This window comes from Protopterus annectens, chromosome 15.part0, assembly GCF_019279795.1.
Source record: "Protopterus annectens isolate FY-2018-M chromosome 15.part0, PAN1.0, whole genome shotgun sequence".
In the NCBI taxonomy this organism is placed as follows: domain Eukaryota; kingdom Metazoa; phylum Chordata; order Ceratodontiformes; family Protopteridae; genus Protopterus; species Protopterus annectens.
In genome coordinates, this window is record NC_056749.1 from 275,178,567 (window position 1) to 275,199,826 (window position 21,260).

General features: G+C 37.6%; 1 protein-coding gene across 2 annotated transcripts in view; it reads left to right on the forward strand.

The window, feature by feature from the left end:
• Positions 1-21,260, forward strand: part of NHSL2 (NHS like 2) — a 1,843,971-nt gene that overhangs the window by 431,457 nt on the left and 1,391,254 nt on the right. For both annotated transcript variants that reach the window (XM_044057040.1, XM_044057041.1), the window contains exon 2: positions 11,043-11,078. In XM_044057040.1, coding sequence (XP_043912975.1) covers positions 11,043-11,078 — 36 coding nt within the window. The remainder of the gene's footprint in view (positions 1-11,042; positions 11,079-21,260) is intronic.

A 21,260-nucleotide genomic window follows, 5' to 3' on the forward strand; every position in this document is an offset into this window, starting at 1 on the left:
GAGAATTTTTCAAAACTACAAGATGTTCTTATGAAATTTCCTGGACAGTACCCCTAGATAATCTCACTTTTAGTTTGTTTAAACAGCTGCTTTATAAAAGGTACACAAGAAATTTTCAAATATTGGTACGTCTTTCAGGGCATGAAAGTATGTTTATTTTGCTTAAACATTAAAATGACGGAGAATATTTTTCCAAAGAAATGAGTATTGTTTTTGGCCATCATTTCATGTAAACATACCAATAATATTGTTCTGATACTTGCTGCAGCTTAAGAAATGCACAATATAAACATTTATGAAACAAAAAGCAAAATCAGGACACCTGCATTAGACTGCTGTGGTACCTAGTAATAAAGGATCTTCTCTGCAACCATGATAAAGTCTTATAGCAAATTCCTCAGAATAGTATATCATGATCCTCAGATTCAAGACTCAGTTAGCTGCTTGTTCCTGCTGTAAAGACACACACACAACATAAATATAATGGCCAAGTTGCTCATTAGCAGATACTTTATCCCCAAATGATCTTGTAACTGCCATTTACTTTCATACATCATCTGCCAGCAAAAATGATACCCACATTCTCTGTACTGCTGATGATATATTGAAAAGAGAATAAAAAAAAAAACAGTAATGTAATTCTACTAGACCTCTCAACTGTCCCTATTTTGGATGAGTATTCCTATTTACAACCCTGATTTACCCATGCACAGGATGTCCCTATTTTTGAACATATATCCCTATTTTCAGGCTACATTAACCCCTTCACACAATTTTCTGAATCTCCTCATCACATATGCTTTTTTAAGCTTCTAGTAAACAGAAAATTGCACTACGTGACAGACATACTAGTAGTAACAGTAATTTAAAGAAAGAAGACACACATCTTGTGTGGCAGAATTTTGCAATACAGTTCCCTGAAGTCTACAGATTTTACACTCTCTCTCTGATAATGTGCTTGTATTTTTTCATAACTTTTGTCAGTGTTTTAAGTTTCTGAGTCATATTCTACACTCCTACTGGGAGAGTTGTGTGCTATTTGCTATTCAGATTTTATGGTAATATTAGATGCCCAGATTTTTAGCTGGGTTTACCTACTTCTCATGGCTCTTTGTTCCTATTTTAAGTTTCTCTAGGGTTGAGACATTTAATTTCCACCTTCTAATACAGGACATTCCACCATCTCATCAACTTCTGTAAAAGTTAAAAAAAGTAAATGTAAGTTTACTGTGTTATGGGTAGTATGTAATGCTACCAATTGCCACAGGCCTGTCTGGTTTTCTGCCAGAAAAGTGAAAAATAATAAAATCACAGTAATAAACTTCAGCTTGGAGCATTCAGACGATAAGCTCTGTCCCTACACCTAACCAAGTCAAAGCAATGATCACTTGAATGGGATAAGCTTTCTTTCACCTACTGCCTCCTATAATCCTTAACTATCCAGCACTATGGAGCACTACCTCTGACACAGCAGGGAACTAATGGACAGAATGGGGAACACTTACTAACTGTATCTGGGAAGTTCACAGCATGCTTAATAGCAGTTGCTTCATACATATTAAAAACCTGTTTTGATGAGGTGATATGAATCAATATAATCTACCAAGCCTATTTGTGAAAAACAAATCACAACAAGGAAAAGGTGTGGTGGAACAAATACCGCAGCACACAGAGAGTCACCAAGTGAAAAAGCGTAGAATACAATATAGAAACACTGTGGGACTCACCACGATGAAGCAAAAAGTTCATTCAAAAATATACAGCATAATTCCAACAAAGCGTTTTATTAAGAAGGTAATACAGGATAAGCGCTTTCGCGTACCACAATGTACACTTCTTCAGATCAATATTAGAATAAAAATCCTTCCATTTAAATACTGCTACAATGGAATCAATTATCCAATTAATCTGTTATTCAATAAATCTAGCACTCTACCTTAAACCTACTTAAAAATACATGCATACTACAACTCAAACTGAATACATTTTAATAAGTTAAAAACAGACTGTAAATTATATTAAATATATATATATATATATATATATATATATATATATATATATACATATAAATATGTTTATAATTGATCACTACTAATCCATAACTCTAGATATAACATGAATAATCCTGAGGGTATGGAATAAAGTAAGCAGACATAAACAACTTCATGAAATAAAATAAAATATATATATAAGTACTGCTGCTTATTGAATACTATAAATCAACTAACATTATGATATGAATGTTTACTCATGAAATGGAATAAAATAATCATGAAAAAAATATATACATATATAATGTATATGATTTATGTAATCCTATATAACTCCATTCGTATAAACACCATTAACTATCAAACCTTATTGTTCAGTGCATAAAGCATATACTTATTAAGCAAAAAATAAAATAAAAATTTAAATACATTTAATTTATAATCTAAAAAGTATAACTATATTCTAAAAACAGTATATATGATTACATTATATAACGTGCAATATGCATGGAAAACTATGTATAAAAAATAAATAAATAAATTCATGAATATATTAAAAATTCCATAAAACAACATTCACCTTGTAACCTGATTAAATGTTTCTATGAGCATTTATTGAGTATTAGCCACAATGCTAGCCCAGAAGTATTCACTTTCTAGATTTCAATAGGTTTAAGTGAAACATATAAATTCAGACCTGGAGGCATATGGGCTCTTAGTTTGAAAATCCAATCTAATTCAACCTTTTCTAAGCTGTTTACATGATCCCCTCCTCTCTCACTCTTTTTTACTATCTGAAGGACTCTAAAACTAAAAGTGTGGTCTTGAAAGGCTATAACATGCTTGGCTAAAGCATTCTGTTCCTTCAAAAGGAAGGAACAAGGAAAAGGTGGCAGAGCTTTTCAGTGTGGAACAGTGTGGAATATAGAATCTTAAACATTCAAAATGAAGAATGCTCCTCATGCTTAGATAAATTTGGCAGCTTTTCTTCTTCCCCTCCCCAAACAGAGAGCCACTTCCGGTGAGCAGCTGTGAATACCAAAAGTGGTACAAAGAAGTAGCCACAGAAATCTATACTGTTGCAACAGGCAAAAATATATTTCAATGAATGTTCATGATTTTGCCTTATGTTTTTGCTCTGTCCCTGATTTTCTGGTAAATCACTGGGCATCACAGACAAGTCAGTAATGCCAGACATTTACAATTCCATGCTTCTTATTGTTCATCTTGATACAAAACAAGTTGTTTTATTAACTTTTTAAGTGAGTTAGAGAAATATTTATCTTGCTCTTCTTGAGCAAAGAAATTGAGAGGTCTGCAGGGAACCATGACTTTCAACAGTCCATGCTTTTAAAGAATATCTCTAATTTTGCCTTTTTTTTCCTTGTTCCTGACTTTTGAGTAATTACTGAGGATTATAGGGAAATAAATAACTGCCAGACATTTGAGTTTCATACTTTATTGCTCAAAAACTGTACATTCATTTAAAATGATTTTTTCTAAGTTGTATTTAAGTGCATTGAGTAATATTTAAAAAATTGTACCCTTCCCATTATTATTTGCTGTTTGCTGGGTTCTTGTGCAAAGAAGTTGAGAATTATGCAGCATGGACCCCTCAACTCTCCCGATTTTGCAAAGAGTAGCATATGATTATCTGATTAATACTGATGGAATGCAAATGTAGGAAAACACAAGTATGTGTTGCCATGCACCACACCGAGACACACCTTTAGCAGGTGGTATTAGGGCACCATGGGCTGGAAAGCCAGAGACATGAACAAAACACTAGACAGCTTACGATACATTCTCATCAGTTTCATAATACAGGCTCTCCCCATGTAGCACTGAGCAAAATCAGTACTTATCTAAGCATTCATCTGTTGCCTGTAAATTGGACCCTGGTATGTTATGTACAGTGAGAACACCTTCCCAGCACCCCTATCCCCAGGAACCATTTATTTATTTGAAATTTGGTAACCAGGTAGGTGGATTGGTCAGTTGCCATTTTCATCAGCTGTGACCTGGGTTCCAGAGGAGCAAAGTACATAATGCAATAAAATATTGATAAAAATGGTAATATGCCATGCATCATGTGAGAACAAAATACATACTCATAGAAAAACAGTAGCATGAAACAATAAAAAGACAATATTTTAAGCAATGTGTAAATATGTACAGCATTTACATTATCTTCTAGCAGAGAGATACCTATATATAGTACTTATAAATATTCCAATTACCATTAGTGTACAGGCCTACCCCAAGTAATCCTGTGTCACAAGATCAATTACATGTAGTTTCGTCTAGTAGATATTCCTTCAGTTTAGTTTTAAAGACATCCAATGTTATTTGGAATGTATTACCCCAGTTTAATTCCATGTTGCGGGTCCAAATTCAGTGAAGGCCCTTTCCCCTATGGTGGTGTCAAACCATGGTCTCATATGTTCATAGATAAGTACTAGGCTGGCTGCCATTGTGGGCCTTTTTAAGTCTGGACAATTTCCATTTTTGTGCTTGAATTAGCCTATCTTCTTTGGTTAGAGATTGTCCTTAGCCATCCCATGGTCAATGCTTATATAGTATACCAAATGAGAATAACTGGGATCAAACCATAGATAATTTGAGGGTACACATGCATGGGCTAAAGCATTTAGGAGCTGCCTATGTCCATTAGTAGTACAGGGGCAATCCTAGGATAAATTTTGTTTCTTATCCATACATCCAAGTTTCACTTGAATATGGACAGGGATGACGTTTTATGTGGATGGGGAGTCTGTTCCACAACAGAGAGATTCTTTGCTAGATATATCAGTCCCTACAAACCCTTCGATTGTTGTTGCAGAACCAAGTATTTCTGATATTATTTGATTTGTTGATTTGCAGTAAATTCATCAGTATTGGGTCAGAGGATACCTTGCATGCCAGACACAGGTCATCACTTAACAGTCTGTAGGATACCGAGTATAGTCACAGGGCTTTGAGATGGTCCATGTATGATGTTGTTTAAGCTTTGTATACTAAGGTATCTCTGTGGTGGTCTAGTTGTTGCATGTGTCTGGACAGATATATGCCAAAGGGGGCATTATATTCAATGACTGGACTAATGATTGGTCTCATTAAAGTTATGCCATCATCCTGAGTTCCTCTCAGTGACTATGATGGGTTCTCTTAGTAGTAGGGTTGATTTTAGTGGGGGCATTGACTCAGCACGATAATTTTGAACAAGTGAGTACTCAGCATAGTAACTCAGCTCAGCTACCAACCATCATGAGGCATGGTTCTAGTTCTACTTCAGAATGATAATGAGGCATTGTTCTAGATCCACTTCAGAATACCTACAGGGGCCAGTAAAGACTTTGCTGGACGAACAGGGCAAAATATGCTGATAACTTTCTAACTTTATACTTTTCTCTTGACCTATCTCTCTGCCTGAGGGCAAAGCCATAACTGCATACAGAGATCTGTCAATATTGTCTCTCTCCTTATTAACACATAACATGCTTTCATGAAGAAATTTGCAGCTGGTCTGGATTCTGACAGACAAATGAGCCTTTGATCATACAGAACATCTGTGATTGCTTGTTACTTATGGTTAACATGTACAATACGAGCATGATGAAGTGCATATCTGTGCGTCTGTGCATGTGTGTGTTTGGTATGATTTGACAAACTGAGTAGGATTGTGCCCTGAGTGCTGATTGTTGAAGTAGGACAGTGCACTAATTACTAATCTGCCCTCTTCTTCCTCAAAGCTCTTCCATGACAAAGGGTGTCACGCACATAAGCCATTGCTGCCCCAAGCAGTAATATCACTTAAATACTCCTAGTTATCTCAAGTATTAGAACAAGGAAGATAATGGATTCACTAGACCAATGTTTCTCAAATGGGAAGGACAAGCTTTCCTGTTCAGATGTAGGCATGTTTCATAGAAGGCCCAAGGAAATCAAAGAACTCTGTATACTTAAAATGTTACCTACATGATGTGATTTTTAAACATTAACTGTCTGATGTGTTCTTTTAAACAGGACTACATTAACTGCAGAAGTATAGTCACCAATCAGCTTATGTACTTGATTGCAAATCACTACTAATGCTAATGTACTAAGCTGAAGCGTGATTTCAGCTGTGTATGTTAAAGTGAGTCTATGTATGTGTGCACTCTCATGAGTTTGTATTTATTTAGGGAGGAATTTATCTGCTTATATACAGTGCACTATGCACTTTTGTGGATGTCTGAGGCCCAAGGGTACTTTATTTTCTGTGGGAAACTAAATGATTTTTATGTGGTTTGAGAGAGGCTCACTTTGACAGTACCTGAGAACCTATGCCCCAGAAGTACATGATGTGACCTGATTGATGTCCATTTTTCCCTGGATGTTAACTATTAGTCAGAAGCAACTTGACTTGGAAAGGTGAGAGACAGAAAGAAGGTTATCCAGAGAGATTATGCTGGCCATGTTTAGCAGCTAGGACATGAGGCTCGGATTGCATAGCTGCATGGTAGTGTTGGACAACAGTAACAAGGATACCGCAACTCACTCTTAGTCTTTTGGATAGAAGAGCCAACCATAGTATCAACATGAAAAATAGGTGTAGGAAAAGGCCTGCTGCATGAATGGACTGTTAACAGTACTTTCAAAAGAATCCAGCAACACCTATAGGAGGACCACTAATGCCTTTCTTAAAGGTGTAAAGGCAGCAGAAATGTACCTAATTAGTTGAAATGCAAGACTAGGAAGAACGGTAAAACTACAGAGGAAAAAAATAATTGAAACTGTAATTGTAGATAAAAAGCATAAGATAGAAAAAATATTTCCGTATTACATCTGACTTTACGTAACAATCAAAGACCATTTTGAAAGTTGTTAAAACATCTTATTTTGATAGGAAAAGTTACACTTGAATGGAGTCAGATTAACTAGGGCACTGTTTCCAAATCAAATACATCTTGAAACATCTAACATAGCGCAACTTAAACTGGCCTGACCAAATTAATGTGTTCACATTTTTTGACTGGTCAGTGAAGACATAATATCTTGTTGGTAAGAAGGGATGTCCAGCAGTAGTAGAAGTCAAGAAGTCTTACTTAGACTGTAGAATTATACAGAGACAGCATGTACAATATTTTCACTGATTACAGGGTGGACTTCTTTTTTATGTGCAACTCTTGGAGTACACAAAGTGAATAAAATGCACAGAATGATTAGGGAAAACTTGATATTTGGGTGGAATTATATTTCAAGGGTCAACAATGGGTGGGTGACAAGCAGATGGATAGAATGAAGGACCTTGTGCGCATTTACATGGATGGAGGGATGGCATACCTCTCAACCATACAAAATTCCTTGGCATTTACTGGTTTTGAGGTCCAAATAATGGGGTGCCACGAATTCCCGAGTGGCCCCCTTTATTCCCAAATTTCCCATTTTTCTTCGGCAATTTTCTGCTGAAGTCACCACATGCAGAGGCATGTGCAATGATGTCAACTTCCTGAGCAGCCTGTCGGAATTTGGCTGAGGGCTCAAGGGGTGTGACTATTGGCTGATTCACTGTACTTTGCTTATGTTCATGGGCAGCAGCAACGTGCGTAAAAGTAGTGTGTGTACATCTTGAGCAGACTGCAGGTCTGCAGCAGCAGAGTTTCCCCAGCTCCTCCAGGTAAGGAGTACAAAAGGGACTATTTTGTAGCACTTTTAGCAATTCAGCACTTTTAGTTGTTAAAAACGGGACTGTTCCATTCTTTCTGGTCCAGACATTCTGTCTTCTTTCTGCCCTGCAGGCAATTGCAATGGATTATTCTTATGTGCAGTTGAATTTTAGTGTTGGAATTGTTACATTTGAATTATTGCATTGATTGAGGATTCTTATGTGCAGTTGAACAACTTTTTTATGAACAGGACCGTTCCGTTCTTTCCATTCCAGGCGTTATCTGTCCACCCACAATTGCAATATACAGCATAGATTATTCTTATGTGCTGTTGAATTTTAGTATTGCATTTGAATTATTGCATTTTCTTGTGTGTGCATTTGAATGATTGCATCTTCGTGGGTATATTTGAATTTGATTGCATGTGTGTGTGTGTGTGTGTGTGTGTGTGTGTGTGTGTGAAATGTCCCAGTTAGGTATAACTGGTGGTTAGGGTAACCCAGGCTCAAAGCCTGTACCTTGGGTACAAGGGACAAGCGCCTGAATTCTCTACCCATACCACCACTTCTGATTCAAGGAGTTAAGTCCATAGCTCTCAGCTGTCCAAAGTTTCAGAGAGAATGTTTGGCTCATACTTTTGGTCTGTGTTTCTCTTAAAATTTGTGGTTTTCTGGCAAATCAGTGAGAACTGAGTTCACTAAATAATTATTGCCATTTAAGTTTCAGTCTTCCTGTCTTTCAAGAAATGCATGGTAACACCAAAACATTTTATTCTAACAACTTTAAAGATTATACAAACAATGTTTAAAATGTGTCCCACTCCCTGGTTTTGGGCCTTTGACTCCCCCCAATAAAGTTTGGCTTTTTCCAGAGTTCTTGCACTGCAAAGTTCTTCAGGGGAAGAAAAGTTTAGTGCTGCTTATGCTAAGTCTGTTTGCATTGTTAGTAGCACAACAGGTAGTATACTTGGTTTTGATGTAGAAGGCTGTGGGTTCTACTCCCACAGTATGTAGATGGAGTGCTGCTACTGTACTGTGTTGTACTTTTAAAGGGGGTGGATTCTGCATTCCTGTGAATGTTCTCCTTTGGCAGAGATACCCAATAACTATGAACCTGTTATCAGTTTGCCATCCATTCCCTATTGCAATACTACTAGCTTATCATTTTTTTAATGTAACATGGGTAATTTATTCTTCAAGGGCTACAGGCACTTTATTTGTAGATAAAACAATAAAATATAAAGTTGTTCACTAGTAACAACCTCTGCATTAGTTACATATCTCTTCAATGTGGAATTATTTAGATGACTTTTACTTCTGCAGAGATTGTGCATATTTATTGATATTGGTAGATTGTAATGACAGAAGGTTGAGTAGACATATGATGGAAATGTTCTGACTTGGGAAGTTTTGTCATTATTGGTTCATACCTTTTGTTTTATTGCTTAATGGAAAAATGTTCAAAACAAATTTAAAACTTGCTCTAACAAGTGTGCTGTTTTATACAAAGAATATAATTTAATACAATCAGGAAGGTGCATCAAAGAACACACGTATGTTCGCATAGTCCTAAATCATGCGTGTAAGGGGCCTCTGATTTGAAAACAGCCCAAAGGTAATCTTTATCCACCACTGGCCAGATACATTTTCTTTGAATGTTGGTTTCAATGCTGTTTCAATGAATGTGAGTTTCAAGGGCGGAGAAGTTTTAATGATGTCTGTTTTCATTGTGATAATGTATTGCTTTGTTTAACAGATGTATATTATTGTTTGTGCTATAAAATGTAAAATACAAGTTTTAAATGAAATCCAAATAATCATTATATAAGTAAATTAGAATACAGTATGCACATTACAGTGTTTATGGTAAATGGGGATAAATAGCCAAGTAATGGGACACTGGAATGGCTGCAGGGGGGAGGGCTGTGTATGTGGTGGCCCATTTGACCATGATTTTGTAAGGGGAGAAGGGCAGCAAACTCATACAGTGGCACAAACTCTAGCTGCAGCACTGACCAGTAGGCCATGGAGAATGACTGACTTTTAGAGGTCCTAGCAAACTATAATATTCTTTTGCTAAGATTAGATTAGTGCCTATCATTAAATGCCCTACTTTTACCACAAAACCCACATACTGCAAGTGACCAAAAACAAAATCCTAAGGTTCATCATCTTCTCCATTCTCAATGAACATCATTGCTACACATTTCAAAAAAATATTACCATTTACTACAGGAGACATTTTTTTGTGGAAATGTCTGACTTTTAAACTTTTATATGAGAGTTGCTGTGCACCTTTGCAAAGTAAGTTTACATTTAAATTTACCTCATATTCATTTAGAGACAACATGGAAATTGAACTACTGAGACTTCCCTTTAATCTTTACCACTAATGAAAAAGCATGTTCTAAAATTGTCCCTGAATCTTGTAGAAATGTATCTCAGAAAATTAGACAAAGCAAGAATAGCATCATTTTTAAAAAGGCAATGTTAGTACAGGAGTCTAAATGTAAGTGTTTCAAAGGTAATGTTTTGTATGGATATTCTGCAATAGACTACTTAAATATTTTCCATACAAAATATTGTTTCATAATGATGATCTTCGCAGATATTATACTGAATGTATTCCTAGTGTTAGCTAAATCCATATATTCTAAGGTATTACAGTTATATTTGAATTCAATCAATTGCTACACTTCTCTGTTTTGGAAGAAATGACTGCATTTCGCAAAAAAACACTCAGTCTATAAATCTACCTATCTGCTGATTTCCTCCTTCATTTATTTTCTGGCTGTAGAAGAGTGAAGCAGTTACTTTTGTTTTTATAAAAGAAAATTGTATTTTAGTTTTGCAGTTTGCACAAGTTCAAAGTTTGATACAAGTTCAAATATTACTATAAATAAAACACTGTTCTGTTTATTTTGTTTCCTGATCATATTTTCTGTTCTTCAGTTTGTGTTTAAAAGTTGGTGTCCCACAATTCCATCGGAGTGGGGAGGGTTACATAATTATGTATGCAAATTTTATGTTGATAAGCATACCGATTTGTACCTGTTTTTCATGGGTCTTTGTCCAGATTTTTGATGTTTTCAGGTTGAGAGGTATGATGGATGGATAGTGGAATGGGTAGTGGGGCAAGCAGGCAGTGGGGAAATATCAGTGCGATGATGCAATGATACCTCATGAACAACAGAATTAGCTGTATCAGTTGAAATATATAATTGGTTCTGCAGTACCTTATTCTAACTTAAGATCACAAGCAAGGAAAAGGTTGGTACTTAGCATTTAAATGTAATACTATGTAAAATGAACAATCTTAGGTCAAAAATTGATTTAACAAATCATTTTTGCTTACATTTATTTATGTTGTGTATTATATAATGCATCCTTTGTTTTAACAGTTCTACAGGAAGATAAAGAGAAGCACAACTCTTCTGGTAAGTCTGTTTATGTACTTTCCTTTACTGGGGTAACAGTTTACCTGCACATTGAGATTACTGCTATTCATAATTGTGCTAACATTGAACTGATTAGTTGTAAGAATATTCTGCTTACTTGTAAAATTGGTTATAGTTGTTTATTATCTTTTTTCACTTTGGTCATTGATGTGTGACTGCGACTTTAGTATAATTAAGTAAGGGGATGTGAGAAGCAAAGCCACATTTGTGTTTTGTGCTGCTATTATTATTATTATTATTATTTTATTATTAATATTATTACTATTATGTTCATTTTTCTGTTTGCATTTGTGTTTGTTTTACTGGTGTCTTTTGTTTCTGATTTGTGTTTAGTTAACATTTTCTGGGCGTTAATGGTTTCTGTGAAAGTGTATTTAAGGAAGTTTATGGGAATGTACAGTTGTGTAATTTGAACTTAACCATAACAGTATATGTTTTAATGATCACTGCTGCAGTAGGCTTATTTATATGGTTTATAGCTTGCAAAGGATATAACAGCCGGGAAGCATCCAAAGCTTCAGGACACCTTCCACATGCCCAAACAGTCAAACAGCTTCAGATGAGCTGGCTAAAAAGCTTTCCTGCCAGCAGAGACAGGAAGCCTAAGTCCTAAAAAGACAATGCTCAGAATAACAAAAATAAATGTCCACACCTTGACATAGAAAGATCACCAAGGGGGGGGGGCAGAGTGAGGGAGTGGTTACTGCAGCAGTGATCATTTGAGCATCTACTGTTACGGTAAGTTCAACTTACATAACTGTACCATGTTCTTTATATTGATCACTGCCATTTCTCTCAACTTAAGTGCAAGAAATCTGGACAAAGCCCGACAAAATAGGGGATACAAAGGCCCAAAATTGGGACAAATTTTAAATATTTCTCTTATAAACTTAGAAAGTTGCTTGAGTAACAGGGTTTGTATTAACATACATTTTCTGAATGATTTGAAGTCTAAAACTCAAATGTATGTCATTACTTCAATCCTCAGATCATTCCAGTGATTTGTCAGAAAACCTCAATATTTATGAGGAATCGACCAAAAATGTTTGGGAAAAACTCTGGGCATTCTGTGAAAATCTGGATAACTGAGAGGTATGATCACTGCTGCAGGAGCCTTAGCTATATGAGAAGCTTACCATGGCTAACTATATTTAGGAGGAGTAAGAAGAAGGGACCAGGAACCCCTAGAGAATGGTCCTAGCAAAACTTGATCTAGGCCTAGAGAAGAAATCAGTCTTATAGTGGTATTTAAAAGTATGTACAGAAAACCAAGTAGCAGCTTCTAGAAAACTGCGACAATCCAAATCTTTCCAAAAAGCCATAGATGAAGCCATGGGCCTGGTAGAGTGGGCATTGACCCTGCCTGGAATAGATTTGTCATGGTGAGTATAACAAAGGGTAATAGCCTTAGAAAACTATTTAGAACCAGTCTGTTTTAACACAGGTTGTCACTTCAAGAAATGAACAATTGATGTGAAGCTCTGAAAGATTTAGTTCTGTCAAAATAGTACTCAAGTTGTCTGTGGACATCCAAGGTATGGAGTATCCTTTCTCCCTCATTTTTAGGATCAGGAAAGAAAAAAATGGGCATATAGATAGTTTGGTTTTAAGTAAACTTGGATACCACTTTAAGCATAAAAGAAGGATTAGTTCTCAAAGGAATCCTGTCCCTGTGGAAAATGAGATGGGGTTGACTCACCATAAGAGCTTGTAACTTGGATAACCTTCTTGCAGAGGTCAGAGTAATCAGTAAAACTGTTTTCCATGTGAAGAACCTCAAGTCAGCCAGATTATCTGGTTCTAATGGGGCAAGTGTTAGCTTCTCTAACACAAAATTAAGATCCCAAGCAGGGGCCACTGGTTTACTTGGAGGTCTCTTATTCAAAACCCCTTTCAAGAAAATTTTGATATGAGACTGCCTTAAAAGAAGATGATCCATGTACAGACATGCTGAAATGGGCAATAAATGAACCTTGATAGAGGAGTAAGAGGGCCATATGATAGTGACTCACAAAAATATTGTAAAAGCAGAGAACAACTAGTCCTGAATGGGTACTGGTAATGTTGCTGCCACCAATTATAAATCCTTTTCCATTTTGTTAATATATGATTTTATAGTAGCAGACTTTCTTGCCTCCATTAGTTCCTGCTGGATGTCCTCAGAAAACAAATGCCTAAAAGGAATTAAGACCCTATCATCCAGGCAGTCAATTGAAGATGATTGATGTCGGAATAAGTGATACACCCCTGTTCTTGTGTGAGTAGAATCATTCTGTTAAGAAGCTTGTATTAATTTCCCCTGGCCATTTCTAAAAGAAGGGAGAATCATGGTTGCCTGGACCAGAAGGGAGTCAGTACAATGATCTAGGGGGACCCCTCCTGAATCTTCAGAATTACCATGAATATTAGTGGAACAGGTGGAAAGGCATACAGGAACATTTCTGTCCAGAGAAAAGAAAAGAAAAGGTATCTGCCTTCCAGGCCTTCTTGCATGGAGTCCTGGAACAGAATTTTGCCAGTTGATTGTTCAGAGAGGAGGCAAAAAGGTCTGCTTGAGGAAGTCCTTACAGATGGATCAAATCTTGAAAGACCACAGATCTATCTTCAATTGGTGAGAGTCTCCCTGGTCCTGCTCAGCTTGTCTGCCCCACACATTTGCTTTGACGGAATGTAGGATGCCTGTAGAGAGAGACTATGCTGTGAAGCTATATCCCAATGTAACATGGCTAGTCTGCAAAGGGGGTATAAACTGGTTCTCCCTTGCTTGCTGATGTGCCACATGACTGTGTTATTGTCTGTAACAATGTAAAGAGGTCCCAGGGACCAAAGATGGTTCAGAGTTGAGTGCATTGATCAGGGAAAGCATCTTCTCCTTATTTATGTGCTTAAATCTGTCCTTGGTGTCTCACATACCCATCACTTTTATTCCTCCTGAAACTGCTCCCCAACCAAAGTCCGAAGTGTCTGTGGTAACTAACAGCTTTGGAGCAGCGAGGAAGAAGGGGGCACTTGGATTAAAGGATATCTGATGTCTCCACCAAAATTTCTCTTCTGACAAACCCCAATGCTGGGATCTAAAAAGATAAAGGCTGTTGATTCTGGGACCAAATAATTTTCAGATACCACTGTATCTTTCTCATGTGGAGTCTTGCCAGGGGTATCAAGAGGATCACAGGTGTTATGAGACCCATAATCCTGACGTATTTCCTCACAGTGACTGACGTCTGAGTGGAAAACCCTAGAAATAGATCTAAATAAAGATCTATTTTTTTTCCTGTGGAAGAAAAGCAGTTTGAAGTGAGGTGTCTAGTTGACATTCCAGGGACACAATCCTTTGTGAGAGAGCCAAGAAAGACTTTGAATGTTCTCTTGGAATACCAGCTTGTGCAAGAGATCTCCCACATAAGAGAGAGATTCCTGACCTTTTCAAAAAAGACTCTATGCAGCAAAGGAAAGCACAAGCTGACCATTGATCATTGACATCCTGAGAGTAATATACTCTTTGGTGGCAGTGATCGTTGACATCCTGAGAGTAACATACTCTTTGGTGGCAGTGATCATTGAAATCCTGAGAGTAACATACTCTTTGGTGGCAGTGATCGTTGAAGTCCTGAGAGTAACATACTCTTTGGTGGCAGTGATCGTTGAAATCCTGAGAGTAACATACTCTTTGGTGGTAGTGATCGTTGAAATCCTGAGAGTAACATACTCTTTGGTGGCAGTGATCATTGAAATCCTGAGAGTAACATACTCTTTGGTGGCAGTGATCGTTGAAGTCCTGAGAGTAACATACTCTTTGGTGGCAGTGATCGTTGAAATCCTGAGAGTAACATACTCTTTGGTGGTAGTGATCGTTGAAATCCTGAGAGTAACATACTCTTTGGTGGCAGTGATCATTGAAATCCTGAGAGTAACATACTCTTTGGTGGCAGTGATCATTGAAATCCTGAGAGTAACATACTCTTTGGTGGCAGTGATCGTTGAAATCCTGAGAGTAACATACTCTTTGGTGGCAGTGATCGTTGAAATCCTGAGAGTAACATACTCTTTGGTGGCAGTAATCATTGAAATCCTGAGAGTAACATACTCTTTGGCAGCAGTGATCGTTGACATCCTGAGAGTAATATACTCTTTGGTGGCAGTGATGCTCTGTAGGACTTTGTGCCCAAACTTGTCTTTAGTCAGCTCATCTTGAGCTGTTTGATAGTTTGGATGTGTGGAAGGTGCACTGAAACTTTGGAAGCTGGCTGGCTGTTATAGTCTTGGTGAGATATAAACCCATATTGCTAAGGCTATTGCTGCAGTGATTAGTATGAAGTAAAGCAGCTTTTGGCTAGAGTTTTTGAGTTTTCATGGTAGGAAGTGTATGTTTATAATGCATTCACACATTGCTCTTTTGTATCTGTTTATATACATTGTTCTGCCATGCTTTTCATGTATGTTTTCTTTAGTTTGTGCATATATATTTTTATAATTGGAAAATATGGTTTATTCCTTTTTGGTGCTAGTCTTGTACTTGTCACCTGTATTTATATAATTGGTTTTGAAGTATTATTGTATCAGTTTTTACCAGATACATTCTAAACTGTATGGTGCTTTGATTGTTAATTTTGGATGTTATAGGTCCTGATGACTGTTACACCAGTGCTTAGCCATAGATGTATTTCACTGTTCTATATCTATTACCATAACCTCATCAAACCATTGCAGTACATGCTTTGCATAGGCATAATATATGGACAACAGTACTTGTTTAATAGTGTGAAGTTGCTTCCTTGAAAATTGTAGCATGGAATTCCATAATCTCAATTCTTAGGTGTAGCCACTCCAAAGAATCATGAGAGGGTTTGTACTCATTACACTAGTGTCACAGATTTTAGAGTTTGCCCATTCTGGAGGAGGTAATCTAAGCTCTGGAGCAAAAGGAACATAAAGGGCTGGCATTGCGTAATGACATTAGTAATATTTTTCCCCATCTGCCATGCAGCCTGGTGCCATAGTGTTGGGGATTCTTGCTGCCACCTCATACAATAGGATCATAGGAAGCTACTAGGCTATTGGTCCTGATGCCCTTATAAGCCTAGCCAAGAGTTTACCCCATGTTTAGGCAAGTCAGCACCCAAACTCCCTGTCCAGCATGGACACAGGTGGAATCCCAGGGGTGTATTTTCTGTTTCTTATCCAGTTATCCAGGTTGAGCTTAAAAATGGTTAATGAAGTACTCTGCTTGACGTGGAGAAGGAGTCTATTCTACAGATGGGGGAGTCTCTGGGACACAAATCTGTTCCGCCAACAAGTTCTATTGATATCTCAAACCAGGTTGAAGTCACACATATGGGTTACTCGAGAGGAGTTTGACTTGCAGATATGCAGCAGTCCCATCAAGGCGGGGTCTGAGATTGCTTTGTATGCCACACAGATGTCACCTCTGAGGAGTCTGTATGAAACTGGGTAGAGGGGCATGGCTTTTAGCCTATCTGGGTAGGGTAGATGTTTGAGGCCCTGGATTCTCCTGGTGAGGAACCTCTGTGGTCCCTCCAGCTGCTGCATGTGCTTTGCGAGGTACATGCCAAAGGGGGCATTGTACTCAATAATTAGCCTTATAAGGGAAGAATACAGGGATGTTATGACCTCTTTGTCCCTGGTTGAGATACCCTTATTTATGAGGTGGGTCATGTAGAAAGTTTTCCGTACAATGGAAGCAACATGGTGGTCAAAAGTTAGGTTGCTATCAACCTGGGTGCCTAAATCCCCCTCACCACTGATTGTGTAGTTAGGACATTGTTATTAATGTGATAATATGTGAGGACATCACTCTTCCTAAAGGGGATGATGATGCATTTTTTGGCATTCAGCTTGAGGCAATGTTCCTGGCACCAGTCTTTTGTTTGGGCGAGACCCTCTTGGAGGATGTCCACATCACTTGGGGAATTGATGACCATGCCCAGCTTGCAGTCACCTGCAAACTTGGACAGCTATAGCCCACTGGTTTTGGCCTGTACCTCAGATAAGTATTATCCTGAATAACAGAGGCCCCAGGACCGATCCCTTTTCTGCGCTGCTTGTTACAGGTCTACTGCTTGAGATGGCTTCCCCTATTTTGATTAGGTGGGTTCTATCAGTGAGCCAGTTTGCTACCCATCAGGTAACATATGGATTAATGCCTAGCTGAGAGAGTTTTTATCTATGCCCGAGTGGGGAATAGTGTCGAAGGCTTTGGCCAGGTCAAGGTAGACAGTGTGCACCGTCTTCCCCTCGTCCATGGCTTTGGTGACTGTCTGAAAGAAGTCAACCAGATTTAACAAACATGACCTCCCCTTGACAAAGCTAAACTGTGTGGGGTCGAGTGTTTGGAGGTTGCCAGTGTCCATGTTAATGAGGTCCATGATAAACTGTTCCATGGCCTTGCAGATCAGGCTATTTAGGCTGATGGGTCTGTAATTTCCCAGATTAGTAGACTCTCCACCTTAGTGCAATGGGATGATGGTGGCTGCCCTCCACTCAGCTGGGACAAAGCCGATACTCAGGGGTTGGTTGAATAGGGTGCCTAATGGTGCTGCAAGTTCATGCCTGAGTTCATGTAGGATGCAGCCTGGGATGTTATCTGGTTCCATGGAGGCTGTATCTTTTGCCACTGAGAGGGCAGTGATGACCTGTTCCCTAGAGATAAGGGGTGGGGGGCAGCTACTGGGGATGTCCTGATTTACTGATGTGGGGGACAGAGGGATGAAATTTTCACTGATTCTGTTAGTCAGTAGATTGGCTATAGCTACAGCATTTGTGTATGTGGTGCCCTTGACCACCAGTTCTGAACAGGTCTGGGTGCTTCATTTGATATTGCGGACATATGTGAAGAAGGCTTTATAATTGTCTCTAGTAGATGTGGCCAATTTGGACTCGAAGTTGGCTTTATAGGATTTCACTACTGTTCTTATTTGCTTGTTAAGGCTAAGGTGAGATTGCTTCCAGTTGGGCATCTGCTCCTTCTTGGCCTAGACAGCAATTTTTTCCAATACTGTAGGGGAGCTGCAGTGGTTACTCATGTTGGTTAATCCCAAGTCCAAGATATTATCACCACTTGTGGGAGTATCAACTAGCTGTTCTAAGGCATTTGCTTTGATAAAGTCGAGGAATCGCTGGGCATTTGTGTTCTGGCATGAGTAGTTTTTCCACTCTGTGGTTCGGTAATTAAAGTCACCCAGGATCAGGGTAAAGGGTTGAATCTTGATAGATTCAAAGAGGTCCAGGTAGGTGGAGTGGGCATCTTGAGACAAATTTGGGGGCCTGTAGCTAGCTATGATTTGAATAGGGGTCTTGTCAAAAGTTAACTGCTCCTGGAGTGTCTTATGTGCATTATACTGTTTGACCAGCCTGGAGGTGTGTATGTCTTTAATATATATTGAAACTCCACATCCTTTGGCTTTTCTGCACACAGTTTGGGGTCTGAATGTATGATAGGATGAATAACCAAGTAAGGTTGGGATGCTGTCTGCAGCTTTGAACCAGGTTTCTGTGGCTGCACAAATGTCAGCATCTTCCAGGGTTACGAATGCTTGCAATGAGTGCAGTTTCATATTTAGACTCCTAGTGTTTAGCAGCATGACCTTTAATTTGCATTTTGTTGAAATGTTTATGTTGGTAGTATTGATCTCATGACTTTTCCTAAAAAAGGCACTATGGGGGAGACAAAGGCCTTCGCCAGAAGCCTTGAAGCCCAAGTGAGACAGATGCAGGCCATCTTTAGCAAAGCATCGTGGTCTGTCGATCATATCTTCCTAGGCTGTCAGGTACTGAATCCCCTTGGAATGACACCAGAAACTAAGCCAATTGTTAGTCAATCATTTTCTGATTGTATTGAGGCATCATTCTGTGTGACGGTAGAATGCTGCTTAAGGCTAAGGACATATCTGCCTGGGACACGCATTCAGCGAGCTCAATCATGTCTCTCTTCATATAGTCCAGGGAGGTACGTCTCAAGTCATTCAGGCCAACAGTACCTGTTGTTAAGAGACAAGTGTATGTGTGATATGGCAGATTCCGGCACCTGGCATTCTTTCAGTGATGCACAGAGCTGCATAGTTAATGGGTAATATGGTTTTGGAATACTTAATTAAGCGCAATAACTCTGATAAGACTGCTAGACAGAAAAAGAAAATCACAAGACACTGCAGACAGTGTCTTGACTAGTTTGTGCATTTTAACAAATTCTGCAATCCTTTTTCTCCTATCGTACATATATGACATTTAATAACTAGTAGGATGACATTAAATATTAATTTATGACTGCAATTACCATTAATCCTGCAGAGTAATAGAATGTTCTGCATCTTCTTTGAAATATGGACTGTGAAGATATGTGGGAATCTGTTAATGATGAAGTGGAAACCAGTGAGAACGGATTAGTTCTTAATTTTTTTCTTTAACTTTTTCAACTATTTATGATACATTCTACAGCTGCTAAGGCAATAGTTTTTTGCAGTAATTGTAAACATACGGTTGTTAATGAGCTTTGCAACACACAATTTTGGTTGAAATTATGCTATGGCAGTTGTGATCTTATTTACTAGCAAACTATCCCAGTCAGACGTGTTCCGTTCTGAACAGATTTTTTTTGTTTTGCTTTTTATTTCTGAACATTTTCCAAGAATAGAAAAGATTTAGTGACTCATCTGTTTAGAATATTGTAGTATTGAGTTACCACTTCTCAAATTTTCCATATTACATAATATTTTTTTACCTAAAATAATCTGAAACGTTGACAGTTATAATTCTTGTCTTTACTTTATAAAATATTATTACATTTACATTCTAAATTTCCAGATTTAGATTATACATCATTTATGGCAAAGGAACATAAGAAATGCATAAAATAAATACTTTTAATATCACTAGTAAATATTTATACATAGCCAGTAAAAAAAACAGTATCCACTATCTGTCTGTCTGTAATTGTATACTTACATATGGATTACATGAAGATATTCTAATCTGTTTACTATATACACAGATGTCCGATACCTTATATAAATATTCGTATATCCTTTGGTGGTTTAGCTAATCATGTACTAACAGTCATGTAACTTAGTCTTTATAATGATAATGCTGAAATCTATTAATTTTTGCTGTCACACCTTTCATTTTAATAATAGTATTTATCCATGATCCCCATTTTTGGGGCCTGAAGTCTTTGGTAGCTTCTGGATTTTACTTTTGCCCTTCAGTCCACAAGAGATGCACTCAAAATTAATTATCTTGATATTTGCTTACAATATTAATGTTAGTAATATCTGATAATATATTATTCTACCATTCATCTTTCTTTACTTCAAGAGCAGAATTGTATTTAGCTTTTATTTTATTCAAATGTAAATAAAAGCAAATAAAACAGAAAACATTCAAAACATAGATAAACATGACCCATCAGTAGAGTTCTCATTTTTGATAGGTGTGTGTGTGTGTGTGTGTGTGTGTGTGTGTGTGTGTGTGCAAAAAAATATATATATAGACACACACACACACACACACACACACACACACACACACACACGTACACAGACTTCTTCAAAGTACTTCATTATTAAAATATCTTCAATGGGAAATTCAGTCTTCAAGTGACTGACTGCAATTAGAACTTCATCCACCTGTAGGGATGCCAATGTCAACAACAACTTCACAAGCAATTGAAATTCATCACAGGAGCCATAAAGACGATGCCCCCCCTGTTGTTGAAGGAAGTAGCAGTCCACAAAAATCACAAAAACTGACAGGCCAAAGAAGAGCCATAAAGACGATAGAGTGGACTATTGAGGATAAGAAAGAAATTATGTATTTTTGCTATTATGCAAAAAGCCCAGAATTTCCAGACACAAGATATACAAAAAGATTAGGAGAGAAGTTAGAGGAAAGAAAAATACTTCCACAAGAAAAACTGTCAGAAGCTTCAAATGAAAATTTGTGGTCGTTAATGCAACAGATTTTTGAAAAACAGTACATAGATAAAGAAACTTTGATCTGTTTGGAAAAAAGAAGCATCTGAGGAAGTGCAAAAATATAATCAAAACCCAGAAATTTTTGAAAAGTATAAAAAAAAGAAATATGGACATGGGAAAGAGAGAGATTTGATATTGTGCAATATTTATGCAAAGGTGAAAGCCAAATTAA